Source organism: Thalassophryne amazonica, chromosome 5 (assembly GCF_902500255.1).
Source record: "Thalassophryne amazonica chromosome 5, fThaAma1.1, whole genome shotgun sequence".
In the NCBI taxonomy this organism is placed as follows: Eukaryota; Metazoa; Chordata; class Actinopteri; order Batrachoidiformes; family Batrachoididae; genus Thalassophryne; species Thalassophryne amazonica.
In genome coordinates, this window is record NC_047107.1 from 5,257,290 (window position 1) to 5,270,628 (window position 13,339).

The window sequence follows — 13,339 nt, forward strand, 5'->3', positions numbered from 1 at the left end:
TGACTGAAATTTTTAAGTGTGATGCAGTTATTTATACTGTACATGTAAGTAAGTCCCTTTGGCTGCTCCCTTGTTTGCACTCGGGGTCGCTACAGCAAATCCAAGGTGGATCTGCATGTTGAATTGGCACAGGTTTTACGCCGGATGCCTTTCCTGACACAACTCCACATTACATGGAGAAATGTGGCAGGGACGGGATTTGAACCCGGAACCTTCCGCACTGAAACCAAGCGTATTGATAGTGAAATTCAGCGCTACAAACCCAGCGTTTGTATATAGATTTTTGTCAAAATATTTCCACCTTCTGTTTTTCGTCAAATAATACAGCTAACTTAAATGTTTTTTTTTGTTGTTTTTTTTTTTGGCTTTATTTTTGACATGAAACACGCTTTTTCTGAGAACGTGACCTGTGTTGAGAAAAACAAACAAACCCTTCTTCTGTGGAGTATAACGGCAGCTGGCATCCCTGTTGTTGTTACATTACTGCTACCTGCTGCATCGGTCCGTTATAACAGCACTAAATCCTCTCAATGAGTCCAGTGTGTTTTAAGTATTTAAAAGCAAACACTTCCCCCTCTTACTTGACCTTATGGCCAAAATACGTCCTACAGAAACCAGGCCTTACAATTCATTTTCTTCAGTTTTTAACACTCTTTAATAGTTGCTGCGACAAAGGTTAAGCTAAACGTAGCATGTGGACATCGCAAACCTTTACAGCTCTAAAGTTTTTTCAATAGAAGACTTGTGCAGCCTGTCTGATGTCGCTCTGTGACACAGACATGAATTTTCATGAATCTAGACTTTCTTTCTTGGGGGGGCAAAAGACTGTGGCTTTGAATGGATTTGCATGAATTTACACAAGAATGTGAGTTTTTATTAATGTAGACTTTTTTCATTGGAAAAAGACACTGTGGCTTTGAGTGGATTTACAGGAATTTACACAAGAATATGTGGCTTTTTTACTATAAGGTATGTTATTGATATTTTACCCTGATTTTCAAAATATTCTACAAGCTTTAGCTGTACGTTTTGAGATGCTTTAACAGTCTATTCAGTCTTCATGAATTTCATGTAGTTTAATTGTTCTGAGTTAATGCATAATTTGTTTTACAATTAAAAGGAAAATCATTCCAGGTCCACCTTCCACGTCATATTCTATTATTTCAACGTTATCATTGACCGTTCAAATGAAAGGTTGACTACAGGGTCATTTAAATATGTACTAATTTAAGACTTTTTGTTCCAGGAGATCCTGAAAATGTATTAATTTGGTTTCTGGGATCCCACGTGGCCCGAGACTTCGGCTCCTGGGGGTCTGTGCTCCCCAGACCCCCTGCAAATTGTCCTTGGATTGCACAGTTTTCATTTCACAGCCCTGGAAATGATGGAATATTATTTTTTATCTTCAAATCGAAGAACTAATATTTTGCTGTAAAACGCCCCAATTCCTTTGAAATAGATTATCAAAAAGTGGTTTGTTTACCAGAGAAGGAGGCCGCCATTTTGGTATACGGACAACAGTTCAACGCGCATTCTCATTGGTTGAAAAATGAGGCCTTGCTCTCACTGCCTCTGATGCATTTACAGAGTCTACTGGCTCGGTAAGTGTCGCAGTGGGTCACTCACACCGCCCCCGTCTGCTGTGCGGAACTGCGGCCAACTCTGGCAACAGGTCCAGAGACTGCTTGAATATTTCTACTCAAGCGGGCATGGAAACACTTATGTTTTGTTGCGGAAGGCTCCGGCAGCCCACAAGGATAGACTTCTTGTGGAGAAATCTGAAGCGCTGCCGGATCTCGGTAACTGCAGCCGCAGAGCTCCGTGGCCACAGAGAGGTTTGTATCTTTTTAATGACTTAGATTCTCTGCGGGGCCCACATCCATACCCCACCACGGTAACACCAGAGGCAATGTGAGCAAGGGGTGACGACGACTCTCCACGTGGAATCGCTTTTCGCTGTACGCTTTTGTGATGGTAGTAAATGCGTAACAATGTAAACCCCTGTTGAAAATGAAAATCAGTAAATAAACTTCTGTAAAAAATCAGGTTCAGATTCTTAGGTGTTTGGGCTCAGAATGAGATGGATAATTTAAACGAATTTAACATTTTATTGTGCATTATTGAATGAATAATGGTAATCGAGTCGCTTCAGTATTATGATATATCTCTTTACCTAGTCTGAAAGCAGTTATGAAGTTATTTATAACATGTTAGTTGAGAGTTATGATTTTTAATTGCCTAGTCTTTGAGCCCAATCAAAAACAAACTAAAGTTTACATCAAGCTTTAGCTATATTTGTATTGTGTACATGCTCCTACAGGATGCACAACATTCATTCAAAAGCCACATGTTGTGCTATACTGCATGAGATCACAAGAGAAATTTAACAGCTGTTTCAGGTCCAAATTTAGTCCAAAAAAATGCAGCAGAATGCACCACAGGGCACTTATATTCTCAAAACTTTCTGGGGGGGTTGCAGTCCCCCCCCCCCCCCCCTAGTTTTCCAAATGCCTACGGCGTTTGGGGTAACTTGCTCTTGAATATTATAGATGAATCACATAGTTGTCTGTTTCTTTCTCCTAAGCGCGCGTGCGCGCGCGTGTCTTAGTCTTAATCTGTTTTGTTTGTATGTGTGAGTTTATTGCCTCTGAAACGTGCAGATGACCTCCACCCAAAATGGAGAATATTGATCCTTGGTTGCCCTCAGTAATGCTAAAATTTCATGATCTTCAGCGAATCCTGCCAGGGCGTGACCCACCGCCTTTTTCAGCCCACCCCTCACCTTCTTTATGAAAACTAATTCCTGGTGTTAATTTGAACATTTTTACATTTTATACATCAGTGTTGACTTTACAGTATCATTTTTTTAAATTTCACAACAATTTGTGTATTTCAAGAAATTAAAACCATAAACAGGCCTCTAATGTTGCAAAAACTCTGTTGATGCTCTTTTGTCTCTGCTGAATGCTTTGTCTGAACTTTGCCTCTTGTTTCCTGCTTTCAGCTGATGACTGCCAGCAGATGTTCCTGCATCCTATAAATGTGCGCTGCCTGTTGCGTGAATATGGCAGCTTGGAGGCCAGTCCCGATTTGATCACAGCCACAGTGGTGGAGATCGAGGGCCACACTGTCACTGAGGTCAGCAAACGAGCCTCCCTCTGCTTTACTCGTCCGGCAAACTTCATCACTGTAGGGACTGGCTTCTCATGTTTGGCTATGTTACAGGAGATTCGGCGCCACCAACGCTATCTGGCTCATCTGCCGCTGACCTGTGAGTTCAGACTGTGTGAGCTGGCCCTGCAGCACCCCATCCTCTCCAAAGAAACCCTGGACACCTTTGCAGGTGAGACTGCTCTTCCATTTTACAAGAAGTCAGTTTAGAGTTGGAGCAGAGCCACTCTGCAGGTTCTGACTGTGAATCTGGCTTTGCTCTGTTAGAGGATTTGGAGAAAAGAAGGCGCGTGAGGCAGAGGAAAGCTAGGGACGAGAAGCGCCGAGAGAAACGAATTGAAATGGAAGAGAACAAGAAACAGGGCAAATGTAAGTACAGAGAGAATGTTCACAGCGCCACTCAAGTCTTCATAAAGTGTCGACAAATCTGAGTGTCTTGATCCGATTCTCTTAGATCCTGAGGTTCATATCGCCATCGAGAACCTTCAGCACTTCCCTGCGTTTGGTTCTCCACCATTCAGCCCACCAGTCCAGCCTGATTTGACGTGTGCTCCTCCGTTGCCCCACAGCAGCAGTCCTTCTGGTAAGGGCCGTGCTTTCACTTGCAGGTTATTTATTCAATGAACAAATTCCACTGCTCCTTTTAAAACTGGTGCCAAAAAATTGGTCCTCCCTGCCTTCACTGCACATGCTCCATTTGGGACCACAGCAGCTTGTCTGCGTCTGACTCTTTTCACCCAAAGTGATCAAAGGGAATAATGTGATTATTTACCATCACATGACAAATTAAAACCTCTTAAATCATTCTAAAGTCAGTTTTAAGCCGTTGAAAAATGAGGCCTTGCTCTCACTGCCTCCGATGCGCTTACAGAGTCTACGGGCTCGGTAAGCGCCACTCCCACCGCCCCCCTGTATGCTGTGCAGAGCTGCAGCCAACTCCGGCAACAGGTCCAGAGACTGCTTGAATATTTCTACACGAGCGGGCATGGAAGCACTTCTGTTTTGATGCGGAGCACTCCAGCAGCCCTCAAGGATAGACTTCTTGAGGAAAATCCGAAGCGCCGCCGGGTCTCGGTAACCGCAGCCACAGAGCTCAGTTTTAAGCAGAAACAAGGCGACAGTCGGTGAGTCGTTACTGACTCTTTGAAATGATAGAAGTGCAGTGGTGGTCGGCAACACCGGAGCTCGGTGCCCTGGAGGTCGTGTTCGTAACATTCTGTAATTCACTGTCACCAAATGGCATTCTGTGAATATAGATGGATACCATGTATTCTTAATGATTTCATTTCTGGGCTGGTTTAGAATTTTGAAGTGCTGCACTGTGATTTGACTGAAGATTTGGTTGACTAATTTATGGTACTGTTGCCTTTTGTTTAGTCATGGCAACAGGCGTGGTTTTCCCCTACATACAGTATGTACAGGGTCTGAGAAAAGTATCGGACCTTTTTATTTTTTTTTAAAAACTATATGGATGTGAATCACGTGCGATTACATCAGACAAGCGTGAACCCTCGTGGGCATGCGAGAGTTTTTTCACGCCTGTCGGTTACGTCATTCGCCTGTGGGCAGGCTTTGAGTGAGGAGTGGTCCACCCCTCCCGTCGGAATTTCTTTAACAACATGCTGAGAGACTGGCGCTTTGCTTTATCAAAAATTTTTTCAGAACCTGTGAGGCAGATCGAAGTGGACACCATTCGAGAAATTCAGCTGGTTTTTGGTGAAAATTTTAACGGCTGATGAGAGATTGAGTGTTACTGTCGCTTTAAGGACTTCCCACGGAGCGGGACGTCGCACCGCGCTCTGAGGCGCCGGCGTCAGCCTGTTTCAAGCTGAAAACCTCCAAATTTAAGCCTCTGTTGACCCAGGATGCCGTGAGAGAACAGAGGTTTCAGAAGTGCTCGGGATCAGCAGATTATCCGGACATTCCACTGTTAAAGGAGATTTTGTAATGAAAGACATGCGGATGGATTGGCGCGTCGGAAGGCAGCCGGCGCAGCGCGCCACCACAGGAAAAACACCTCCGTTGGAAGCCTTAAGGACAAGTTGGAACATGTCCAGCTATTAAACAATAGCTGGACATGTATCACAATTATCTGGAAACTACTTTTTGTGCAGGAGTTCATCAGGCACATTGGCCGCAGAGATGTACTAACACAGAATACACATAAACTGGACAGTTGTTGGGCCAAAGGGAGAGCGTCCACTTTTAGCTTGCCATAAGCTAAGCTAGTGGTGGCGTGCATGAGAATGTGTTAGACCTCAACAGTTTTTAGAAGAACTCAACACCCCCCGACGGGTCCGCGCGTCGGGACGCAGCCGGCGCGGAGCGGCGGCACAGGAAAAACACCTCCGTGTTGATAACCATTTGTAAAATCCAGGCGGCTTTTGATGGCTTTCAGTGGAGTGAGTATATGAGAAATTGTTTAACAGCTGGACATGTTCCAACTTGTCCTTAAGGCTTCCAATAGAGGTGTTTTTCCTGTGGCGGAGCGTCGCGGCGGCTGCGAGCCGACGCGCTGACCCGTCCGCACGTCTTTCATTAAAAAAAATCTTTAACAGTGGAATATCCGGATAAAATGCTGAAACCGACTTCTTCTGAAACTTCTCTGTTCTCTCACGACGTCCTGGATCAAAAGAGCCTGAAATGTGGAGGTTTACAGCTTGAAACAGGCTGACGACGCCGTCTGAGAGCGCTGTGCGACGTCTCGCACTGTGGGAAGTCCTTAAAGCGACAGTGTCACCTCAAAATCTCTCATCAGCCGTTAAAATTTTCACTGAAAACCAGCTTAATTTTTCGAACCATGTCCACTTCGATGTGTCTCACAGGTTTAGAAAAAATTTTGATCAAACAAAGCGCCAGTCTCTCAGCAACTTCTCAGACAAAGGAATTCCGACGAGGGGCTGGACAACTCCACCCACAAGGAGTGCTCACAGGCGAATGACGTCACCGACAGGCGTGGAAAAACTCGCGCATGCGCACGAGGGTTCAAGCATGTCTGACGTAAAAACATATGAATGAAATCCATATAGTTTTTGAAAAAAAATAAAAAGGACCTATACTTTATGGACAGACCTCGTACATTGAACTTACTAAATAAACTCCCACACACACTTTTAATATAGATAATTAGCATGTGAATGAGGTACATTAAAACATTCTGAAGCTGTGTAATAATTTCATTTTGCTGAGTTTCATCATGGCATTATTTTTCTTTATTACACGTCCAAATAGTTCAGCTTATATGATTGGTTCATTTCACTGTCCATTCATGAGTAGGAGTGCAGAGCACTTTTTTTTTTTTATTTCTCCTACCCATTTTGTGACAGCCAATCACAGCTCTTAGAGGACTGTGTCATACCTAGCAACGGGTTCAGCTCTGCCTCCTCACAAAGATAAAAGTTTCTGTCCCCTCCTTCCTCAGAGTTGTTCTCTGGCACCTCTTGGATCTCTCTTCGGTTAAGATTCATTGCAGGAAACTTGAGGCTAAGTTAAGAGCTCTTTGAGAGGACTTTGAGTTGCTGTGCAGATATGGGTCCAGGGCTGAGGTGGTTAAGAGGGCACGCCCACTTCATGAGTCTTGAGCGTTCATTTCTTGGCACATCGTTTTGGTGTAAGAGGTCATAAACGGTGATATGAGCTTTGCATTTTCTGTTTTTAGATGAAGTGAAGGAAGGCGTGAATGCAAAAAACTCTTTACCTGGTGTGGACGACGAGTCTCACTGCATGTCCTTTGCACAGGTGTGTATGACAAACGTGCGTTTGTTGAGACTGAATTAAACAGCTTTCCTGCTGTATACTGATGTGTGTGTGTGTTTGTTTAGATGCTGCGAAACGGTAAAGCCAGAGCGGACGCCGGCCTCAGGAGCACACCAAAGAAAGGTTGTGTGTGTGGAAAATGCTGATGTCAACCAAATGGTTTAAAAACTAAAAACTTCACGTTTTAGCAAATTTAATGTTCATCTGTAGGACTGAAATTATTCCTTCATTAACCCGTTGAAATAATGTCATTCATGAAGACAGATTTTCTGCATTGATGCACTAAAAGGTGGAAGAACTGCCGAGAACTTGTGTAAGTTGCTCGTGCGTCCTCAGCCTGTGGATTCTCTGAGCGAGTGGCAGGCTGCGTTTTAACAGTATGAAAAAAACGAGCAGGGAGGTTATTAAATAGTCCAAAGACTGTTTTGTTGAGTCTGACGATGATGGATAGAATGATTCAATGCAGTCCACATTTCTGAGTTTACGATACATTTTCTGATTTATTTATTGATTTAATTATTGATTTATTGCAGTTTTTAAAGTTCTCAAAGATAGACACAAAATAAATATTACATAGTCTTCAATCCCTCTGAGGCCCATTGTTGAAAAACAGGGTCTGCCCTCCCTGGGATCAAGTACTGATTTCCCCAAATTGGACTACACACAGACAGTTGACAGGGCTCTTTAACATATTTGCGCACCTTAAACCAGATTTTAATCATATTTGTAACAACTGGATTTGTAGTTTGTTTTACAAAATTAGAAAAATGATCTGAGTAAAAATATTGTGGTAATTGTAAATTTAAACCTTCCAACGTCTTTTCTTTCCACTGGGGGCATTCTTTGCCTCAAAATAAAATTTAATTGATCTTAAATATGCCACCCAATAATACCATATTATATTTGGACATTTTAACTCTTCTTTATTATACGGTAAGTGCAGTGGTGGGCACAGCTAACAGAAAAGTTAACTTTGATGACCATTAAACTGCTAACTGAAAAGTTAACTTTTATAACTCTGAGCTTCCCCACCAAAGAAAACCCACTTACAACCCCAATTCAAATGAAGTTGGGATGTTGTGTGAAATGTAAATATAAACAGAATACAATGATTTACCATTCCTCTTCAACCTATTTTCAATTGAATACACCACAAAGTCAAGATATTTAATGTACAAACTGTTAAACTTTATTGCTTTTGTGCAAATATTTGCTTATTTTGAAATGGGACAGTGGTATGTTTACCACTGTGTTACATCACCTTTCCTTCTAACAACACGCAATAAGCATTTTGGAACTGAGGACACTAATTGTGTGTGTCATGATTGGGTATAAAAGGAGCATCCCCAAAAGGCTAAGCCATTCACAAGCAAAGATGGGGTGACGATCACCACTTTGTGAACTGCATGAAAAAAATAGTCCAACAGTTTAAGAACAATGTTTCCTAATGTTGAATTGCAAGGAATTTAGGGATTCCATCATCTACAGTCCATAATATAATCAGAACTTTCAGAGAATCTGGAGAACTTTCTACACGTAAGGGGCAAGGCCGAAAACCGACATTGAATGCCCATGACCTTCAATCCCTCAGGCGGCACTGCATTAAAAACTGACAAGTGCAAAATACGACAACGGAGACCCCGGACTGTTGAACAACTGAAGTCGTGCATCAAGTAGAATGGGAAAGCATTCCACCTACAGAGCTTCAACAATTATTGGCTTCAGTTCCCAAATGCTTATTGAGTGTTGTTAGAAGGAAAGGTGATGTAACACAGTGGTAAACATACCACTGTCCCAGCTTTTTTGAAACGTGTTGCAGGCATCCATTTCAAAATGAGCAAACATTTCCACAAAAACAATAAAGTTTATCAGTTTGAACATTAAATATCTTGTCTTTGTGGCGTATTCAACTGAATATAGGCTGAAGAGGATTTGCAAATCATTGTATTCTGTTTTTATTTACATTTTACACAGTGTCCCAACTTCATTGGAATTGGGGTTGTAAGTTTTGTTTTTATATAAAAATACAGCAATAAGTGTCTTTTCACTTTAAAAAAGTAAAGATTTGTATGTACACGCTGTCTTTAAAGCAGACACTGTCGATTTATGCTACGGGAGCTCATCTCGACAGAACACCGGTGCTGCTGTCGCATTCTGATTGCTCCCCCATCTTTTATTCCTCACCTATAAATAGCTTTTTAACCTTTGGGGAAAAAAATCATCAGGTGGTGGCAATGGCACATTCTGAAATAAATATAACATTTCAGATAGCATATTCATTTTTATAACATTGATTCTACCAATTAAATAAAGGTGTATTGACATCCACCTTTCAACAGATCCTGTTAGTTCATTCATCAAAGATTCATATTTAGATCTAATAATCAGATTCAATTTAGGTCTAATTTCTATACCTAGGTTCATAAAATGATTCACCACTTTAAAACACAGTCTCTTTAACTGGATCCTCAATGTCCTCATTTTGTAATGGTATCGATGACTTGCTATTATTAATTGTATTTCCTGAAATGTTACTAAAAGCCTTTATCAATTCTAAAATAACCGGAATAGATTTCCTAATTTGAGAAACAAACAGAATAACATCATCTGCATATAGTGCCACTTTGTGTTCAATATGGTGAACAGATATTCCAGATATGTCAGTATGTGCTCATACAGCTATTGGCAAAGTTTCTATCACGAAGGTAAACAAGAGGTGACAAAGGGCACCCCTGTCGACATCCTCTTTATCCAAATTGAAATACAGTAACTGAACCCATTATACAAATTTATTCCCATAACCAAACTGTTCCAAGACTTTTAAAAGATAAGGCCATTCCTCTTTATCAAAAGCCTTTTTGGCATCTAAAGATCTATAGACTCTTCCAAACCCTGATTGATGTTAAGCACCCTCCTAACATTGTGAAACTCCTGTCGTCCAAGAATGAATCCATTTTGGTCTCTATGTATTACATAGGGTAACATTTCCTGCAGCTGTTTTGCTAAAATTTTTACATAAAATCTTAAGATCAGAATTTAATAGACTTGTCGGTCTCATATTTTTGCAGCCGTTGGTCGGCTTTCCAGGTTTTGGTAGCAATTTTATTATTGCAGCTGTCAGTGTTTTTCGTAGATTTACATGATTAAATGCTTCTAAAGCATATCCAGGACTGACGTGCAAACAAATTGACTGAAAAATGTTACTTTATTTCTATAAACTCCAAAATAGCATGCGTCCTCTTCTCAAAAGTGCAGTTTATTTTAAACACCAAAAAAAAGTTTTAGGATTTTTAATAATAATAAAAAATATCTTCTGAAATTTAAAAGAAATTTTAAAAAAAAAACAGCAAATGTTTCTCAAAAATATGATATTGCCATTTTTAATATTCCTCATCCATTGGTTCAAAAGCATCACATGATTTTAAGTGTGCAATCTGGTTATGGCTCAGCCCAGTTCTGGTCAGGAGAAAATGCAGCTTTTATCCCTTTATACATTACCTAACCTATTTGCGACAAACAGAGCAAATAGGTTAGGCACATATTTAAATATTTTGTCATGTGGTAAATCTGATAATCCATGGGGCTGTGATGGCCCTATGACATCACATTTCCACGGATAACAGAGAGCTGCATTTAGCTGAACAATTCTCCCAGTTTCAAGATGTGTGCACCGGGGAGCCGGATGACATCATGCTTCCTCAAGTTTGTGCACTGTCAACGTCTTCTCACTGTGCCGACATTCAGTGCAGCTGCAGCAGTGAAGACATCAAACAACTCTGTGGCGCCTCCTCATTAAGACAATCTGTTGGACACTCTGATGTTGAGAGAAAAAAAAAAGCACACTCGGGTATGTCGGGATTTATTCTCTCTCCGCTTGTGGTGAATGGACACCCGACGCTGGAGCTTTGGCCAATCAGAAGCCCAGTCTGAAGCATCAGACAGCCACAGCATATAAACACGAGTATCATTAAAGTAACAAACCAAGGACAGAATGATAACGAACACACAGGGCGGCGGGAAAAGCGCTCCGTGTGACGTCCTCTCAAAGATTTGAGCATGCACAAAACTTTACAATGGACTTGGTGGACAAGAAATGCAATGAATGAATGAAACAGAGCCTTGGCAGGACAAACTTTTAGAAAAATTTTAGATCGTTCTTTAAATTTAACATTTCTGAAGCTTTAAAATATTGTTTGTCACCTGTCTGCACAGAGCTGGAATTCAGCATGTCTCTGTGAAAGCTGCACAATCGGGAACATCTCGAGTTTGCTACAGCGAAGTTAATGAACCTTCACTGTGCGTGTGTGAGAGTGAGTGAGTGAGAATATTACGATTGATTTGAGTCGTGTCCCGTCTGTTTTTAACAGTGGTGATGCGCAGTTACATGCCCACTGATGACTGATGCTTGTACCACGCTGCAACACTATTAACCAGTCAACTTCAGTCTGCAGGTTTCATTGGAGTCTGAGAGACTGTGTGTGTGTTTGAGTTGACATTGAACGTCTTCTTTGGTTGCAGCAGTTTTTCCTGTTGAACCGGTTTTTGCTGCTGCTGAAGGTCTCCTGACGTCAGTTTTGTCTAAATATCAGATTGCAAAACTGCTGGCTCCCCCAGCGGTGGACAGCGATGGCGAGAGTGACGGCTCGGACCGCGTGCCGGTCCCCAGCTTCCAAAACTCCTTCAGCCAGGCCATCGAGAAGGTGCTTCTGCAGCTGGACAGCGGCCCGTCTGTGTCCCCGCGGCCTGTCGTCCACTCAGGTGTGGCTCTCAGCAGTCAGGTGTACTGTTCCAGGTAAACGTGCACAGCCGCTGTTATCACATTTCTTTTTCTTTTTTTTTTCTCCTTACAGATGAGAAAGGAGGGAAGAAGAAAAAGAAAAAACAGAAACTTTTGTTCAGCACCTCCATGGTTCACACAAAATAGTTCCCCTCATATTGCCTCTTGGCTTGTCTGCTGCGGCTTCTTTTTACTTCTCCGGTGGTCTTTGTTGAACCTTTAATATGTGGAAATCATTTTTAGGATGTAGCCAAAGCTTAAACTGCTTCAACAGCACATGCTCGTAGCTGACCACAGGACTCCACGCGTGGGATGAGATCAGGTAGTTCCTGCTGTTTTCTGAGGCTGAGCCACAGCGTTGCACATGCAGGGTTAAGGAGTAATGTGGCTGATGAGGGTGCTGCGGGTGCTTTTAGTGAGGGAGCAGTCAGCCAGCTGCACATTTGTTGCATCCTTTGGATGCTCTTTGCCATTTGCTCATCCTGTAACTTCAAAGACAAATGATCCCTTTGATTCATTCACAGGTAACAATTCCAGCTCTTATTTTGATGGTCGCTGCTACAACGTGCATCTGAAATGTTCTCGCCCTGTGTGAGCAAGTAAAATCACAGTATGGTATTAATCAGTGGTTCAGCCATAGAGAAACCTTAATCCGGTCAGTCCTGCCCGCATTGTCTCTGCTGTTGAAGCTTAAATTCTTATTTTAATTTCCGTGTTGGAGATGTGTGGAGTCAGAAGCAGCATGTGGAATAAAGGCTGGTGTGAGGGTTCTTTAACTCGCCTTTGATTTGGTCCAAGTGTTTGGGCTAGCAAGAGGAACTAGTTTGAAATTAATAAAGCTGTATGCACAATCACAGTCTTGATTGGTTCATTAGCTGATTTTGTGTGTATGTGTGCGCGTGTGTCTGTGTTGTGAACCATAAAGTCTCAGTATTACTTTTGTCCACAGGATGGTAAACCTGTTGAGTCTGTCTCTCACCTGGAAAGTCTACAAAGCTGTGAATAATTATATGGTTGCGTTCTCAACAAAGTTGCATCATACAGTTTTTACCAGAGTCACATTTGTAAGCTTGTGACGTTATGTTCAAGGTGACAATCTCGAGGTCAAGTTTGCGTGGATTGAGACCCGTTTACTTTCTACTTGGCCAACTTCTTTGTTGTCAGCCATGGATCTTATCTATCATACGCCCAATTTCATTGCTTGTTTTTGTTTTTTGACTGCAGAGCTGGTGACCCTCTGGACACAGTAATCCAGACAGGTTAATTTCAGACTGTTTGGGACACCTGTTCTATCCCTCTCCCTATTGAGGGTGAGCAGAGCAGATCATAAATAGGGCTGCTCAGTCCCAGATGCATTTCCCGAAAAATCCTCCTGCTTCTTCCAATGGTTTGATAACTGAAACACATTTCTGCTTCCGTGACGGAGTCGTGCCAAATGTCTCCCCTGCCATATCTGAACCAAGATGGAGTCGTGCACATGCGCAGCTGTCCAAACTGAGTGCATCTGCAATAATGCAAGGATTATATGGTTGGGACAGATTTGTCAGTTTGTCTTGCCAAATCCGTCCCAACCATGTATAATACCAGTACAATATGTGAGTGGGACAGATTCAGTGATGTACGTGTAGTGGGACT

General features: G+C 42.1%; 1 protein-coding gene across 3 annotated transcripts in view; it reads left to right on the top strand.

The window, feature by feature from the left end:
- rnf10 (ring finger protein 10) overlaps positions 1-12,560 on the top strand; it is a 70,419-nt gene extending 57,859 nt beyond the window's left edge. The window contains exons 10-17 of one of the 3 annotated variants that reach the window (XR_004560603.1): positions 3,005-3,138; positions 3,226-3,343; positions 3,439-3,540; positions 3,626-3,754; positions 6,830-6,909; positions 6,993-7,050; positions 11,517-11,685; positions 11,778-12,558. Coding sequence is in view for 1 of the 3 variants with exons in the window: in XM_034169672.1 (XP_034025563.1) it covers positions 3,005-3,138; positions 3,226-3,343; positions 3,439-3,540; positions 3,626-3,754; positions 6,830-6,909; positions 6,993-7,055; positions 11,523-11,685; positions 11,778-11,851 (863 nt within the window). In the remaining 2 variants the exon portion in view is untranslated. Of the gene's footprint in view, positions 1-3,004; positions 3,139-3,225; positions 3,344-3,438; positions 3,541-3,625; positions 3,755-6,829; positions 6,910-6,992; positions 7,056-11,516; positions 11,686-11,777 lie in introns of all 3 variants that reach the window. The other 2 variants (XM_034169672.1, XR_004560604.1) reach the window with 2 other exon arrangements.
- The last annotated feature ends 779 nt before the right edge of the window (positions 12,561-13,339 follow it).